The sequence below is a fragment of the Gobio gobio genome, assembly GCF_949357685.1.
Source record: "Gobio gobio genome assembly, chromosome: 11".
NCBI classification, from domain to species: Eukaryota; Metazoa; Chordata; class Actinopteri; order Cypriniformes; family Gobionidae; genus Gobio; species Gobio gobio.
This window is the reverse complement of record NC_137104.1, coordinates 8,430,666-8,444,763: the sequence shown is the minus strand read 5'-3', so window position 1 is coordinate 8,444,763 and position 14,098 is coordinate 8,430,666. Positions and strand designations below refer to the sequence as shown.

Genomic DNA, 14,098 nt, shown 5'->3' with positions numbered 1-14,098 from the left:
ACGCAGCGCTCTGTATGTTAGGATGACAAAAAGGTTTAAAAGTAACATTTTTAGTCTGGTCTGCCTCAGGTCTAACGGCACTCATCAATGTCAAAATGATTGAGCTGGCCAATCAAATCAAAGTAGGCGGGGTTTGCGTTCTCTTTTGGCTCGTTCACAGTCTTCACACAGACAAGCGTGTCAATCTATGCCATTGCGGAGACTCTATTCTTTCCGGTGAAATCACAAAACAAAATGCACACAAACGTGTCAATGCTCTTAATATACAAACATTGAACAGCTTTGATATTAATGAAGAAAAAAAAACGATATGAGCTCTGATTAGAACCTGTAACCTTCGACATGGCTTACGAAAAATCTACCACCAGACCACTAGGGAATTCGAATGTTATCAGCAGATCTATGTATTTATTCACTAACGGGAAGAATCTCGAGACGAATGATATATTTGAAGCAAATTAATGCAAATATTATTTGCAAATTGTCCAAAAATGATTATTTCCCTAGACCTACACCTTCGTTCACTGTTCTGTTTATTTATGCTTTATGAAAATAAAACCAATGTTCACGAAATGGTTACGACCTTGGTTTAATGTTACTGTCATCGGCCAGATAAGAAAATGTAACCAATATATTAAAGCTAAAGAATGGATAGTTCCTTCAGCTGAGACACTTCAGATGGGCACTGTTCGCCATGATGCTTTTGAATTGCTTGAAATATGATTGAAATCACTTTGTAAAGGAAAATACAGTTCAGTGCAACATGCACAGCACAGGTGTTTCATATAGGCCACATAAAATTACGATGCTTGGGACATCAATGGTGAGACTTTTGTTTTTGTAATCAAACTCTCAAAAATTATATAACAAATTGGATTCGGATTTATCAGCCAATATATCAGTTATCAGCTTTCAAATATAAAAAATGATCGGTTATTGGTTATTCGAAACCAATAACCGATAATTTTTGGCCCTGCATAATATTCATAATATTCAGGCCCTTCATAGGCCCTTTCATGACACATTTAAATTGTTCACTTTACTTAAACATATCATATTTTGTCACAACTTAATTTAATTTTATTCAATCAACCTAATGCATTTAAATTGAAGTTAACTTAATTAATGTGTTAAAACTACATTAAATATTTGTGTTGACATAACTAACTGGGCAGTGGATCTGTAGTTCCCAGCATGCTTTGCAAGGGACTCCATTAGGAGGGTACATTTAGGGATTAAAGTATTATTTTATCAGTTTTCCTGTAAAGGGAAAGATGTTGTTAGTTAATGTTAGTGTTTAATTCAGTTATGTTGGACATTTAGTGGAGTTTCTGTAATGTTTTTGAATATACCATTTACCATTATGTTGAAGAGTGGCGCCTTTGTTTAGGCTGTGGGCACTCAGTGATCTATGCTAATGTCTGGAGTGACACCAGTCTTTTCGTATATATTTTCATTATATACATTGTGTATGGTGATGAATGAAACTGCTTATAATTGATTTTCCATTTAAAGGTTTTAATTGACAAGTATAAAAAAGTCATGTTATAAGTATATAAATATCATTTAAACTGTTGGACCAACTCAATTACATTTCATTGCATGAATTAGTATACACATATTTATTGGATGAAAAACCTGCCCTCAATTAAATTGAGTTTGTCCATCGAGTTATTTTTTTGAGTGTATCGGTGCATCCCTATGTTGGGAATGTTGGGAACCAGACATTTGATGACTTCCCTAATCTGGAGGTCAATGGGTGCCGTCATTCATACTTGAGAAAAGACAGAATTCAGATTTCATATTGTTTTTAATTTGGCAGTTATAATACAAAACATTAGCACATTCAATACGAAGTGAGCTGCCGTTGTCCACACCCCTTTTTGCTTCTCGTGCTGAGATGACAAGTCCATCACGTAGCGCTCTGAAAGCTCTCCAACGCCAAGCTTTGCCCCGAACTACCCTCTCCTGACAGCTTCCTCATTACCTTTTAATGTATTCATGCATATTCCTCCTCGCTGGTAAGGCCGTCTTGTAATGAGAGGAAACAGCGAGCCGCTCCGTGCCTTGGATCACGCAATCCGCCCCATTATTTCGATTAACAAAACAACTTCTGATGCATGTATAGGCCGCAGGATCTCCTGGGTAGTCGCCGCTGAATTTCCTGCAATATGACAGAGAGAATATTGGCGCGTCAGTGGGACACCTCAGTGACTCTGGGAGACGCTATCATTATGTGTGTTGGCAATCGCGAGAGCTGAATTTTGTGGTGGAAAATGAGGGAGGCCATGTCAGCCTCACTAGCGTGTTGTGAGTGGCCTGAAATGCATCCGCTATGAGAGTCGCATTCTGTTTACCGCAGCGGGGGGCAAACATGAGAGCACGGGCATCACAGGCGCGACGTGCGGCACGGTGAAATGAACAAAATACATACATTATAAGTTCGCCGCTCTTCCTTCTGGAAATATAAAAGAAGCTGATTTCAATATAAATAGAACAGGGAGTATGTCTTTACATCTACTTTGATTGTCACATTTCAAGCCGTAAAATACCCAGAGGCCTTTCCGTGGCCTCGCTTATATGTCAATGCTAATTTTCCCCCCGTTGCCAGGAGTAACACATTGGGGAGCCTTGATTTTCCTCCTCTGGTCATCGAGCTTGCGTCTTTCTTCTCAGCGCTTGAAATATCTCTCAATGTTGGCCAATCAAAAATAGGAGAACATCTCAAATCAGGTTCTCTGCAGGCTTAGAATCAACAATGATGTACAGTATTCATTTTCACTGGTAAAAAGCATCCCGCTGTGTCTTTCTTAAGAGGTAATTTCTCCGAGTGCCCGTATTGTGTGCGCGAGCCCATTGTGACAACGGCGGAGATGCTTATACAAATTCATGCCGCAAGCAAATCAGTCTCGTAGTTTTGATAGAAGTGACATCGGTTTAAGAACTCAGGAGGGCGTAATCTGAAAAAGGCTAATTCAATGCAACTTGCCAGGCAGCCGCTTTCAAGTATCAAATATTTCGAGCTGTCAGCCGTCTTGGTTGAGAAGCGCAGATGCATACAGCTGTTTGGTAGTCTGTAAATGACCCCTCTCAGTCTCTATGCCCCACTCTCTGACTGACACATTGTGCTGGATAACTGCCGGTGCTGCGTTGCAAGCGGCCCGTCCAGCATGTGGTTACCTCCTCAGCTAGTGCACTCACCTATTCAAGGGTTACTGCAGGTCAGGATTTCAATGCCTCAGTTTCACACCTTCTCATGTGTCCTTTTGCTCGCAATCTCTGTTTCTTAGGAATAGGGGGCCAAAAACATGGCTTTTAGGGTGTCTTTACTCACACGAGCACCGGGTTTTCTTTCCTAACGATTTGCTACAAGCACTGCATGCAGATGCCATTGTTTTGGATGGGAAACTTGGGGATTGAGTGTGCAGCTGCACAATGCAAATGGATGTAATTATACGTTTTAAATGATAGATACAATGAATGATAAATACAGTGGGGGTCCAAATGTCTGAGAACACCAGGGAACATTTCTTCTTTATTACAACATTTCATCGCATATTATATTGTCAGCATACATTAAATTTGTAACATTTTATTTTACAGTACCCTTGTTTCACGTTACATGTTGTTACTATAGAAATTACAATAAATTGTGGACAATTATAGTAAGTACATTATTATTACTCAGTATTATTACACTGTAACACGGACACCTTAAAATAAAGTGCAACCAGGAAATTTTACCTTTGGGGTTACACTTTATTCTAAGGTGTCATTGTTACAATGTAATTATGCATTTAAGTACTGTGTAATAATAATTAACTACATGTACTTACTATAGGGTTATGGTTAAGGTATGGTTTAAGGTTAGTTGCATGTAATTATGCAAAATGTACATGTAACGTGTAACGAGCACTGTCAAAATAAAGTGTTACCACCTTTTGTATAATGAATCTTAAGTATTTTACACAATTTGTACCTGTTTTTTTTTACATTTTATTTGACATTTTATATAATGGTGTGAGAAATCTTAAATATTTATCAATTTTTAATTCTAAACTGCTTATTTTCATATATGCGTTGCATTTAAATATGTATATATGGGTTTCAGGCTTAAATAACCCACTTTGTAGTTTGTATATAATGTCATTTCTATTTTTGTATTGCATTTTAGTGCCATTTTTGTTGAATATTATTTTTAGCAACTGTATTAATTAGTGTTAGCTCTCAGCTCTCATTGACCTTTTTACCGTTAATGACATAAATGTGATCAAATTTACCACACATTGTCCACAAATATTATAAAACAACTAACATGTCGGAGTTTTTATTTTTAATTTTGACATGAGCTCTAATTTGTCCATTTTTTTGTGTGTGTGTGTGTGTGTGTGTGTGTATATTCATTGTTTTTAACATCCGGCTTTTTGAATGCAAGAACGTAAATAAGGTGACTGAGCAGAGAGGGCAGAGCGAGCGAGGAAAGACCAAAATGACAGGGAGTTTAGTGCCGAATCCTTTTAGTAGACCACTGACACATGAATGAGGGGAGAGTGAGAGAAAGAGAGAAAAAAGTAGACAGCCAATTTGGGAGTAATGCAACTAAAAACAGACAAGTGTAATTTCATCCATCTGGACAGATGTGTAAAAGCGCTCCTCAGAACATTCCCCATGATTCCCCCTGATTGATCTTCCCCCGGACTGAAACACCTATTATTAGCCACGAGCCTAATAGCACCAGGATGGCTTGCTGCTCTCCCAGAGGCCAATTCTCTGGTCATATCTCACTCGCTGCAGCTGTAGAAACTGAACAGGGGTGACGGAGAGGAGAGGAGAGGAGAGGAGAGGAGAGGAGAGGAGAGGAGAGGAGAGGAGAGGAGAGGAGAGGAGAGGAGAGGAGAGGAGAGGAGAGGAGAGGAGAGGAGAGGAGAGGAGAGGAGAGGAGAGGAGAGGAGAGGAGAGGAGAGGAGAGGAGAGGAGAGGAGAGGAGAGGAGAGGAGAGGAGAGGAGGACGTGTAGATGAGGTCCTTCATATTCAGTCAATAGAATTCTAAAGCAGGCACGTCGAACAAAACAATAACATTGTTTCGTCCAGGTTTCCATTGTTATTTAGGAAGAGCATTTGCACTCCCACCTGATTATGCAGCGAGGAGATGCTTTTGTACAATACAATCATTGTTTTTTTTTAAATATATATCATAGTTTAAAGCTACATTTTTTACTCTGAAAGAGATGTTTATTGAAGGCCAGCTGTGAAACATCAAACGATGCTGGATTTGCTTGAATTTGGACTTCACAAACACTCGCCTTCTTCCTACGCCGGTCTGCTGGCTTGTGGAAAAGAAGGAAAGCGGTTGAGGCGAGCATGAGAGCTTAAGATTGACAGCTCACCACCCCTGCCATGCCATTCAAACCGCCACATGTCCAAGTCTGGTGTGATCAGATCCATTTTGATCCAGATCCAAACACGAACAACGTTCCCACTGTCCTTCATCTTTGCTGCTCTATATGGAGATGATTTTCAGCTCAACGCCCTCCCCCAGTCCCCCCCCCACACACACACACACACACACAAATCTACCCCGCGTGAAAACATACCTGCATCTCTGTTATTTCTATGCCAGCTTTGGTGTAATGTGTGGAAAGCTGCTTTACTTCTGTAGGATTATTTCGCTGTATATTCAGCATTCTTTTGAACACCCTCTCCTTACATTGATTGAATGAGCTCTATGGTTTAATGCATTTCCAAGAGCAGTTATCACTGTGATTGCCGGCGTGTGTTTTGGTAAAATGGGAAAAGCCTAAAACCCTTCAGCTGAAATGGCTGTTAAATTTTATGAAAATAAACGCTGAAGCGGATTTGTTTTGCAGCATTAACAAGCTTGTATGAGCTTTAACAACATTTGTTCAAACGATCTTATGAATAAATTGAACGTGCACGCTATTATTTGTTTTGTTTGCTTCTCCCTGTATACACTTGTGTTGTTAATGTTACTGCACACAAGACCAAGACATAGGGCCCATTCTTTTATTAGATAAGATTTGTTTATTTATTAAAAGAAAAACAATTCTCCAATCTACACAAAAATAAGTACCTTGTGCAGTTGTGTCTTCCATTAACCCTACAGCCATTAATTCATTACTATGCAAAAACAGACACAAATCCTGAGACTAATGTTTTTATACACTGCATAAAAATACATAAATCCTCACTTGTGACGTAATGTATAAAGGACTTGCCTTTTCATTCTTGGAGTTGAATATTTCAGTAATCTACTATATTAAACAGCTTGTGTTTTTAAGCATTAATTGTTGGCGACCAGCCGTTCTTTGGCTTCACAGTCTTCATAGCTCCCGCAGAAGCTTTTGTGTGTGCATTTCAAATGTTCTTCACCAGCTAGAATGTGGAAGTTTGTAGTTTCAGGCAGTCTTTGTGTTATTGCTCGTCATTTGTGATTATTAAGCCACGAACAGGAGCTTGGGAAAGGCTCCTGCAGACTGGTTTTCACTGGTGAATGAATGTGGTGTAGGAACAAGGCGGTTCTCCAGGTGTGACTTTTTTTTTTCTCTCTCTCTGCTGTTTTTACGCCTCATCAAACTCACTGTTCTTGAGTTTCAGGAAAACTATTATTGTCTGTGCTTCATTGTTTGTGCCACTTCCTCACCTGACAGAAATTGAGATCAGGGGAAACTTCTTAAATCACACGCAACATCAGCCCACCAAATGCCATGAGCTACAGCATTATTTTTTATAAATATCAGCTTTGTCATTTATAATACCTTTTAAAGCATTATTTGTGCAATGCAATTCTCAGCTGCATCCAAAAAAGAAAGAAAAAAACAAAATATCAGCACACAATTAAGCAAATACAATTGCTATGTTGTATGGATACATGATTAACACACAAAGAAACCGTAACCATGGTCCCTCGAATCAGATTAGCTGGACCAGCTTCAATCAAAGATCAAAATCTATCAGAGCCAGCTAATAGCAATGATTATAAATAATGACTATGGGTGGATAAATAGCTCAGGCAAATGTACTGCAGGACATAAGCTATATGTTCAGACAATGCGGACATGCATTCAAGGTAAATGTGTGTTTTTACTTTAATTAATACAAGGGTAAACCACCTGCATGCAAAGATTCATATGCAAAATACTCTCCTTCCAAGGCCACATGATCTCCGTTTCACGTAAATATTAATATAGCCATTGATTTCACCCGCTTTCAGAGATCAAAGAGAATTCAGTGTGAATAAATGAGTGTATGATGATTTTTTTTACGCACTCCATTTTTAATTCTATCTAGCGTTGATTTATATATTTTGGAATTGTTTTGAATGCAATTGCATCAATTGTTAACGACAGCTAATTTGCATTTCGATATGAGTAGCTATAATAAACCAACATGGCTTTTTATTATTATTTATTATTAGGCTATACGATTATCTTTCTTATTTCGTTGTACGTCAGTTTAACATTTACAAAAATGCTGATCTCCTGCTGTTGATATTTACGAGTTTCCCCCGTTTTGGCGAGCAATGACAACTGGTGCTGTTGCTTATCAAAATTATGATTATATGGTTGTCTTCTTGCTAATCTTGGCTTTTTTCACCTGTGAAATGTCTGGACAAGGAGTGTTGGTTATTCGAGCATCTTTTTTTTTCCCCTCGCGCGATTGTTTACCAAATGTTGTGGTCGGCCACTGCACACCCAAATAACAATAAAGCATGTGTCTGTCATGACACGTAAACCCACTATTCGTTGGGTGTGTTTTCAAACTGTCATAACAAGTAATATTCTGGCAAACCCCTCCCCGAGATTTTGTGGATTACTCGTTAATAAATATTATCAATACGAGGCGAATGACGAGCCACTTGTCGAAACGATTAATTTAGAATGTCTGTATTTTATTGTTGTGCTGATTTAATGAATGTGCAGATATTTCAATGGACCTTCAAAATTAATGAAGTGATATTGTAAACAGTGGTATGCAAACAGGAACAAATTGCACTTTGCTTTACATTTTCGAATTTATTGAAAATGTGTAATTATATCCGGTGCACATCAGGAGCCCATTATTTTGAATTCAGTGAATTCAAAGGCTCCGAAAAAGCAGATAACGAAAATTTACAAAATGAAAGGAGGCTCGGCGCAAGGAAATAAAGTGTATCTTTGTTTGCCCCTCTTTGTTTACCGCGGGATTTTTTTTTTCTTTCTTCATTTTACTAATTCATTTCAATGGCTTTCAAACTGGAAAATGGAAATGTTGCTCTTGCCCTCTATTTCAGCAGCCGCGTCCTGGCAACAGAGCAATTTTCTATCATCAGGGATAAACGGCATCGAACAGTACATTCGGATAAAAAAGCCTGTGATTGCTGGCCTTCCTGTCTGTCATCTCTCTAGAAAATCCTCTCCCCCAGACCTGAGCCGTGTGCTGTCAGAGCTAATAATGTCTTCTATTAAGTCGAAAAAGAACCCCGAAAAATCCCACTGTTCTCAATTGTGCGACATTCTCAAAAGATAAAAGATATTTCAGCAGAGCCACCTTCATTTGGATGAACTGAAAATTAATGCGAGGCAACGTGCATGCGCCTCTGTGTTGGCTGCAATTTTGCATTGAAGTTTCACACAGCCTTGTGTTCTTATTTTCTAGACATAAACAAACTTGTTGTACATTGGGATGAAATATCCGATGCAGTCAAATGCACAGACACAATATGACATAATATGCCTGTTGGTTCATTTGCTCATGGCTATCAAAAAATGGACAACCCCTGCTCTTTAAGCCATGGTCAGCAACCCGTGACCACTGTTAATATGAAGTTATAGGCTAAATTAATCAACCCACCAATCAGTCAGGTGGAGCTTTTTGCAAGAGTGAAAATGACACGATAATTAAACACAGCAAGTCTTAAGAGAGCATTTCGATAGGCTCTTGCTTTGTGGTCAGATACATTTTTATACAATCTCAAACTTTAATAATGATCAAGTGACTATTTTTTTAAATATTTGAAATGTTTGAATCGAATTTATGCATATTTAATAGGTAGCCGACACCCCTTTTGCCTCCTCCTTTTTGGTCTTTAGCCTATTTAACTTTATTTACATCGGCTTCCAATAAATGAAGCAAATTCTCCGAATATTAGTTCAATATTTAGTGTATATTTTTAAACTATATGTGACTTAAATGGCAGTTCGGGGTTCTGGTGATATGCGTTCTCCTCTCTTGATTTCTATTGTAGTGATCTCGTGCAGAATGCCGACAGCTGCGCGTGCTATCCATCTGCCTTCGCTTTGCCTCGCCACTTCCTCTGCTCAGCAGCCGTGGAGATCCGTAGACGCCTGCGTGTCTGTGAGTTCGCTTCTACCGGACTGGCAACGCTTTACAATCCGAGCCGGTCAACATGCCTGTTCGGACCGATGACAAGAAGGTCCTGCGCGTTTCGGAATGAAGACCAATGCATTTCAAACTAGTTTTGTGTTAAGGCTCAGATAGGACCGCATGGATGCACTCGAGCGCCGGCATGTCCACACACATCCCCTCTCTTTCTTTTTATTTTTGACAGATTTGTAATATGATGCTTATGGGTTTGCCAGCATGCTTTGCTATAATATTCTGAGCAGCATTAATAAAAAAAAATAATGCAACACAGTTAACACACATTTTTATTTAAAGAAATTTAGATTTTTTGTTTTGTTTTAGCAATAGTTTTGTTTTGGTGAAATTAGACGCCATTATGATACTAAAATATTATAGTATCCAACAAATAGTAATTTATTTTTTAAAGGTCAATTTAAACTATCAAAACGTCCTCAAAGGCACTCATACTTTAATTTAATTTAATAAATTTTTTTCAATTCCTGCACATTTTTTTTTTCTATTTTAGATATTGGCATACAACTTATGTAGCGAAACAACACCATTTATGATCATTCAACAGCTTGTAAATATAAGCTATTGAGTTTTAATCGAAATACGCATCCTGCGGTCAAGATACGCTGAAACGGATTCACTGGCCTGTTGTAGGATTTGTATCCAAATGACTTTAGATCAGTCCTTGGAAATATAAACCGTTCTAGATGTATGTCCTTAACTGTCAAATGTAAAGTGTCAACGCAGGTTTTATAAAAGGATGTCATTTTAAAAGTACCAAACCATGAAGTCTCGATCAATTAAGCACTTAAAATGCCAGCAAGAAAGCGTAATTGGAAGATTTGTTTGTGCCATGCCATGGCTATATGTGTCTGGTTTCGCTCTCACTTGCTTGACAAATATTTTCACACTGATGATCATGCAGCAGCAATAATCAATCAAATTCCTGATCAAAACGAATGCATTTAAGCAAATCATGACAGCTTTTTTTTTTTTTAATCAAATTCTGAAGAAGACAAAATTAATAAATGAAATTGCTCAAACAAATGCTCCACGTTTCCTCTTACCTGCATGCACAATTCGAAAATGTTTGATATCTCGACTATAAGCAGAAATCCACACGCTTTCAGAGCGACCAGATGCCTTTCTGTCTCTCCCAAGTTCAGTCCACCATGGAAAATGGTTATCTACGCCGCTTGTGCACTCTTAAATCCGGCAAAGTAAATAACATCCCTGGTAATAATAGCAAGGTACGCAGTTCTTGTTACAGAAAGGGAGAAAATTGAAACTAAATGCTGCATTTAGGGCTACCATTTTTGATAAGAGGATAATTGAGGCGACACTGGTGTATAATTAGCGGATAATTTATGCTATATCCACTTTTAATCCACCTCCCAAAATAAACAAGGTCCATAATCATTACAGACGAATTGTTCTTAATTTTATAGCGCCAGTGTAACGGATAATCAAAGAGGATTTGGGTATAACTGATTGCGAGCGTAATTGCTTTTTCATTACCATTTAAAGTAAATGTATGCCATATCATGAGGAAACTCGTTGTCTATAAAATAAAAATTGAGTGAAATGAGAATGAAGAAAGCCTCGCAGTTGTAGGGTATATTTACATCGTGGTTTATAATGTGATCGCGATTTGCCAAACCACAAACTGCACTCGTAATTTGCATATATTTTCAACTGTGACTGGCTCGTGATTACTACAAGGAAAGGCTGTCACTAACCCGGGCCTTTCAGTGACTGGGGCTTAATTAAACCAGACCATATCTGGCGTGTTTATAGTTGACGTGAATCCTCACTGAAGAGGCTTACAACTGAACTAGACGTCGCACCTAATTTTTTCACCTAATGTGGCTTATATTTTTATTGTGTAGGCTACTACTGTAAATGACCTTAATTGTGCTATTGTGTTATTATTTTACTGCTGTGGTTTGTTTTCGCTGTTTTGCAAATGCATTGAGACATCAACTTGCATATAACGGGCTTTTTTAGCTGTGCATGTGCCACTATGTTCGCTGTATCCTACCTAAAACGATTCGATTCGTGTGGTGTTCTCGCGGTTTGTAGACTAAGCGTTATTTGGCACCTCAGCTGCGGTTACGAACCACGCGATTAATTACTTCGATGGCAGCGACATTGTCTCCGGAGTCGTATACTATCTGAGTGGGAATTTTGCGAATATCAGAGGGATATCCCAGCATTATTATTCTCCACATGGTTATGGCTACGGTGGGAGCTGTTAAGGTAGGTTAACTCACTGTGAAGTCTCAGCTAAAGCAGAGAACTGATGACGTTAGGTTGAATGACCAATCGGAAGGCGCTGCCCTTTGGAGACAAACCATTTTACTTGTAGTGGCTGCATCAAGTCTGGAAGCAAGGACTCAAATTTAACAGAATCCACCTTAAAATCTCTGCCTTTACTCAAGCCCACCTTCCACCATACCGCGTGCGAATTACAGGACAAAAAAGGATAAATTGTGGAGGTAATAACGCAATATCCCCTAACCAAGGAGAGAAAGAAACGAACACGGACTCATTGGGACTTCAGAGATAGGGGGTAAGTGCTCTCAAAGCAGAAAATTTGATGATGACCATGACTACGATGGCTGACGGTCTGGAGGCTCAAGACTCGTCAAAATCTGCTTTCATGGAGTTTGGACAGCAATCGCACTCACAACAGAGCTCCCCGTCGATGGCCGCCAGCCATTATCCGCTCCACTGTCTCCATTCCGGGTCTCATCATCATCATCATCAGCACGACAGCTCTCCGTACTCCGGCTCGAACTCCTATAACAGGTCGCTACCTTACTCCTATGTCAGCCATCCCCACCACAGTCCGTACCTGCAGTCTTACCACAGTAACGCCAGCGGAGCACAGACGAGGTTAGACGCCACAGGTAAGCGTCAAGATACAGCTCTGTTTTCATGGTTGAATTCTACGAGGAAAGCCGTATGCTATGTCGATAAAATGTACATTCAAAGTTCTAATCTAAGGCACCTTACCCGTTCCCCTTTTGTTCTCGCCTAGTTTGCCCGTTGTATGTCAGCAATAACGGTGTTCTCAAAATGATTTACTGCGTTCCTCCAGTGATTCTACCCACCATTGCAAATTATAATTAGCATCTAATTGTCTCAGTCTCGACATGTCACTACATGCAATTTCCTAAATATGACAGACAATGCAATTATGCTATATAATGCTTGAAAGAACGTTACCGATTGTATGATGTGTTTGTCAAAAAAAAAAAAAACACATTTAAAAATTCTTATAAATATTTATGTGCGGGAATCATTCCACAATATTCACCCTTTTCAGAACAGCAGAAAACGACAGTGATTGAAAACGGAGAAATACGTTTCAACGGAAAAGGCAAAAAGATCCGAAAACCGAGGACGATTTATTCCAGTTTGCAGCTCCAGGCATTAAATCACCGGTTCCAGCAGACCCAATACCTGGCGTTACCAGAGCGCGCGGAACTGGCTGCCTCTCTCGGGCTCACACAGACGCAGGTGAGATATGTGGACTCGTTTGCATTTAATGGCGAATTATGCTTTTCGTTTTGGTTGAGTATTATATATCTCACACATACACAGATGAAATGTGGACTCGTTTGAATTTAATAGTGAATTATGCTTTGCATTTAGATTTTTGTTATTAATAAAAGTGAACCTATATCTGTGAAGATAGATGATGACAACAAAAACAAAAAACTCAATTAGACACTTTCTACAATTTACAAATAACCCGATTTTTTTTTATTTGTATTTCTTTTCAGGTAAAGATATGGTTTCAAAACAAAAGGTCCAAGTTCAAGAAGCTGTTGAAACAAGGCGGTAACCCTCACGAGAGTGACATTTTGCCCGGCTCCATCGCCCTGTCCCCGCGCTCTCCAGCCATTCCGCCTATCTGGGACGTCTCAGCCTCCTCTAAAGGAGTAAACATGTCTGCTAACAGCTACATGCCCGGCTACTCACACTGGTACTCGTCGCCTCATCAGGACGCCATGCAGAGATAGGCAACTAGCTCTGTTTTAGGCCAGAGGCCTTGACGTTGACATCTTGTCTTCGCCCAGACGTTTAACAGCCCTAATAGAGACCTATTCTAGTCTATTAAGGGGACGATTTCTTTTGAAGGATGAAGACATGTGGTGTGGCGAAGCTCGACAATGGAACTAAATGTCAGTAGCATCTTAAACGGATGATTAAAAATCTTTTCTCACGTTTGGCTGTAATCAAACACAATCATCACCAACATGAAATTGGGACATGCAGCGAAACGTTTTGTCACGCGCTTGAGTCGCATTTGAAAACGAACTCAAACCTCCTGCGTTTATGTTTTTGATCATGCAAACGAAAGCAGTTTGATTGTAAATATACTGTCCGATTTTAGTTGTTAAAAACTTTTTATGTTTTGTCATAAATGGAGTAAACCATGACTTCAAGCAACGTGTCGTGCCTTTCTTTTCAGGGAATACTATGCTTTCAAAATCAGTTATTGGACTAATCTGCATTGAAAACGTTTCTTTATAAAATATATTTAAAATAAAATAAAAATAGGACCAATAAACAACCTGCACAGTCATTTGAAAGTAATCACCTCTACATTGTGGCATTTTAAGATATGAAGCAATAACAAAATGGCTTACCCGGGTTGGTGATTTCTCAAAGTGTTTTTCCTACAGAATAGAGCTGCATCTTGTCCATCTT

The 14,098-nt window shown here is 39.1% G+C and overlaps 1 protein-coding gene across 1 annotated transcript; it reads left to right on the top strand.

The window, feature by feature from the left end:
• The first annotated feature begins 11,188 nt into the window (after window positions 1-11,188).
• Window positions 11,189-13,832, top strand: dlx6a (distal-less homeobox 6a). The gene is made up of 3 exons (XM_079828951.1): window positions 11,189-12,288; window positions 12,708-12,901; window positions 13,168-13,832. Exons 1-3 carry the CDS (start codon window positions 11,976-11,978, stop codon window positions 13,405-13,407), a joined length of 747 nt encoding a protein of 248 aa, XP_079685077.1. The 5' UTR covers window positions 11,189-11,975; the 3' UTR covers window positions 13,408-13,832.
• The last annotated feature ends 266 nt before the right edge of the window (window positions 13,833-14,098 follow it).

What these genes read in the sequence shown, in the direction of transcription:
- dlx6a (XM_079828951.1), top strand. Translation starts at nt 11,976, where the DNA reads ATGATGACCATGACTACGATGGCTGACGGTCTGGAGGCTCAAGACTCG. An exon ending in GACGAGGTTAGACGCCACAG is followed by an intron (nt 12,289 to 12,707) that starts GTAAGCGTCAAG and finishes CACCCTTTTCAG; the next exon opens with AACAGCAGAAAACGACAGTG. An exon ending in TCGGGCTCACACAGACGCAG is followed by an intron (nt 12,902 to 13,167) that starts GTGAGATATGTG and finishes ATTTCTTTTCAG; the next exon opens with GTAAAGATATGGTTTCAAAA.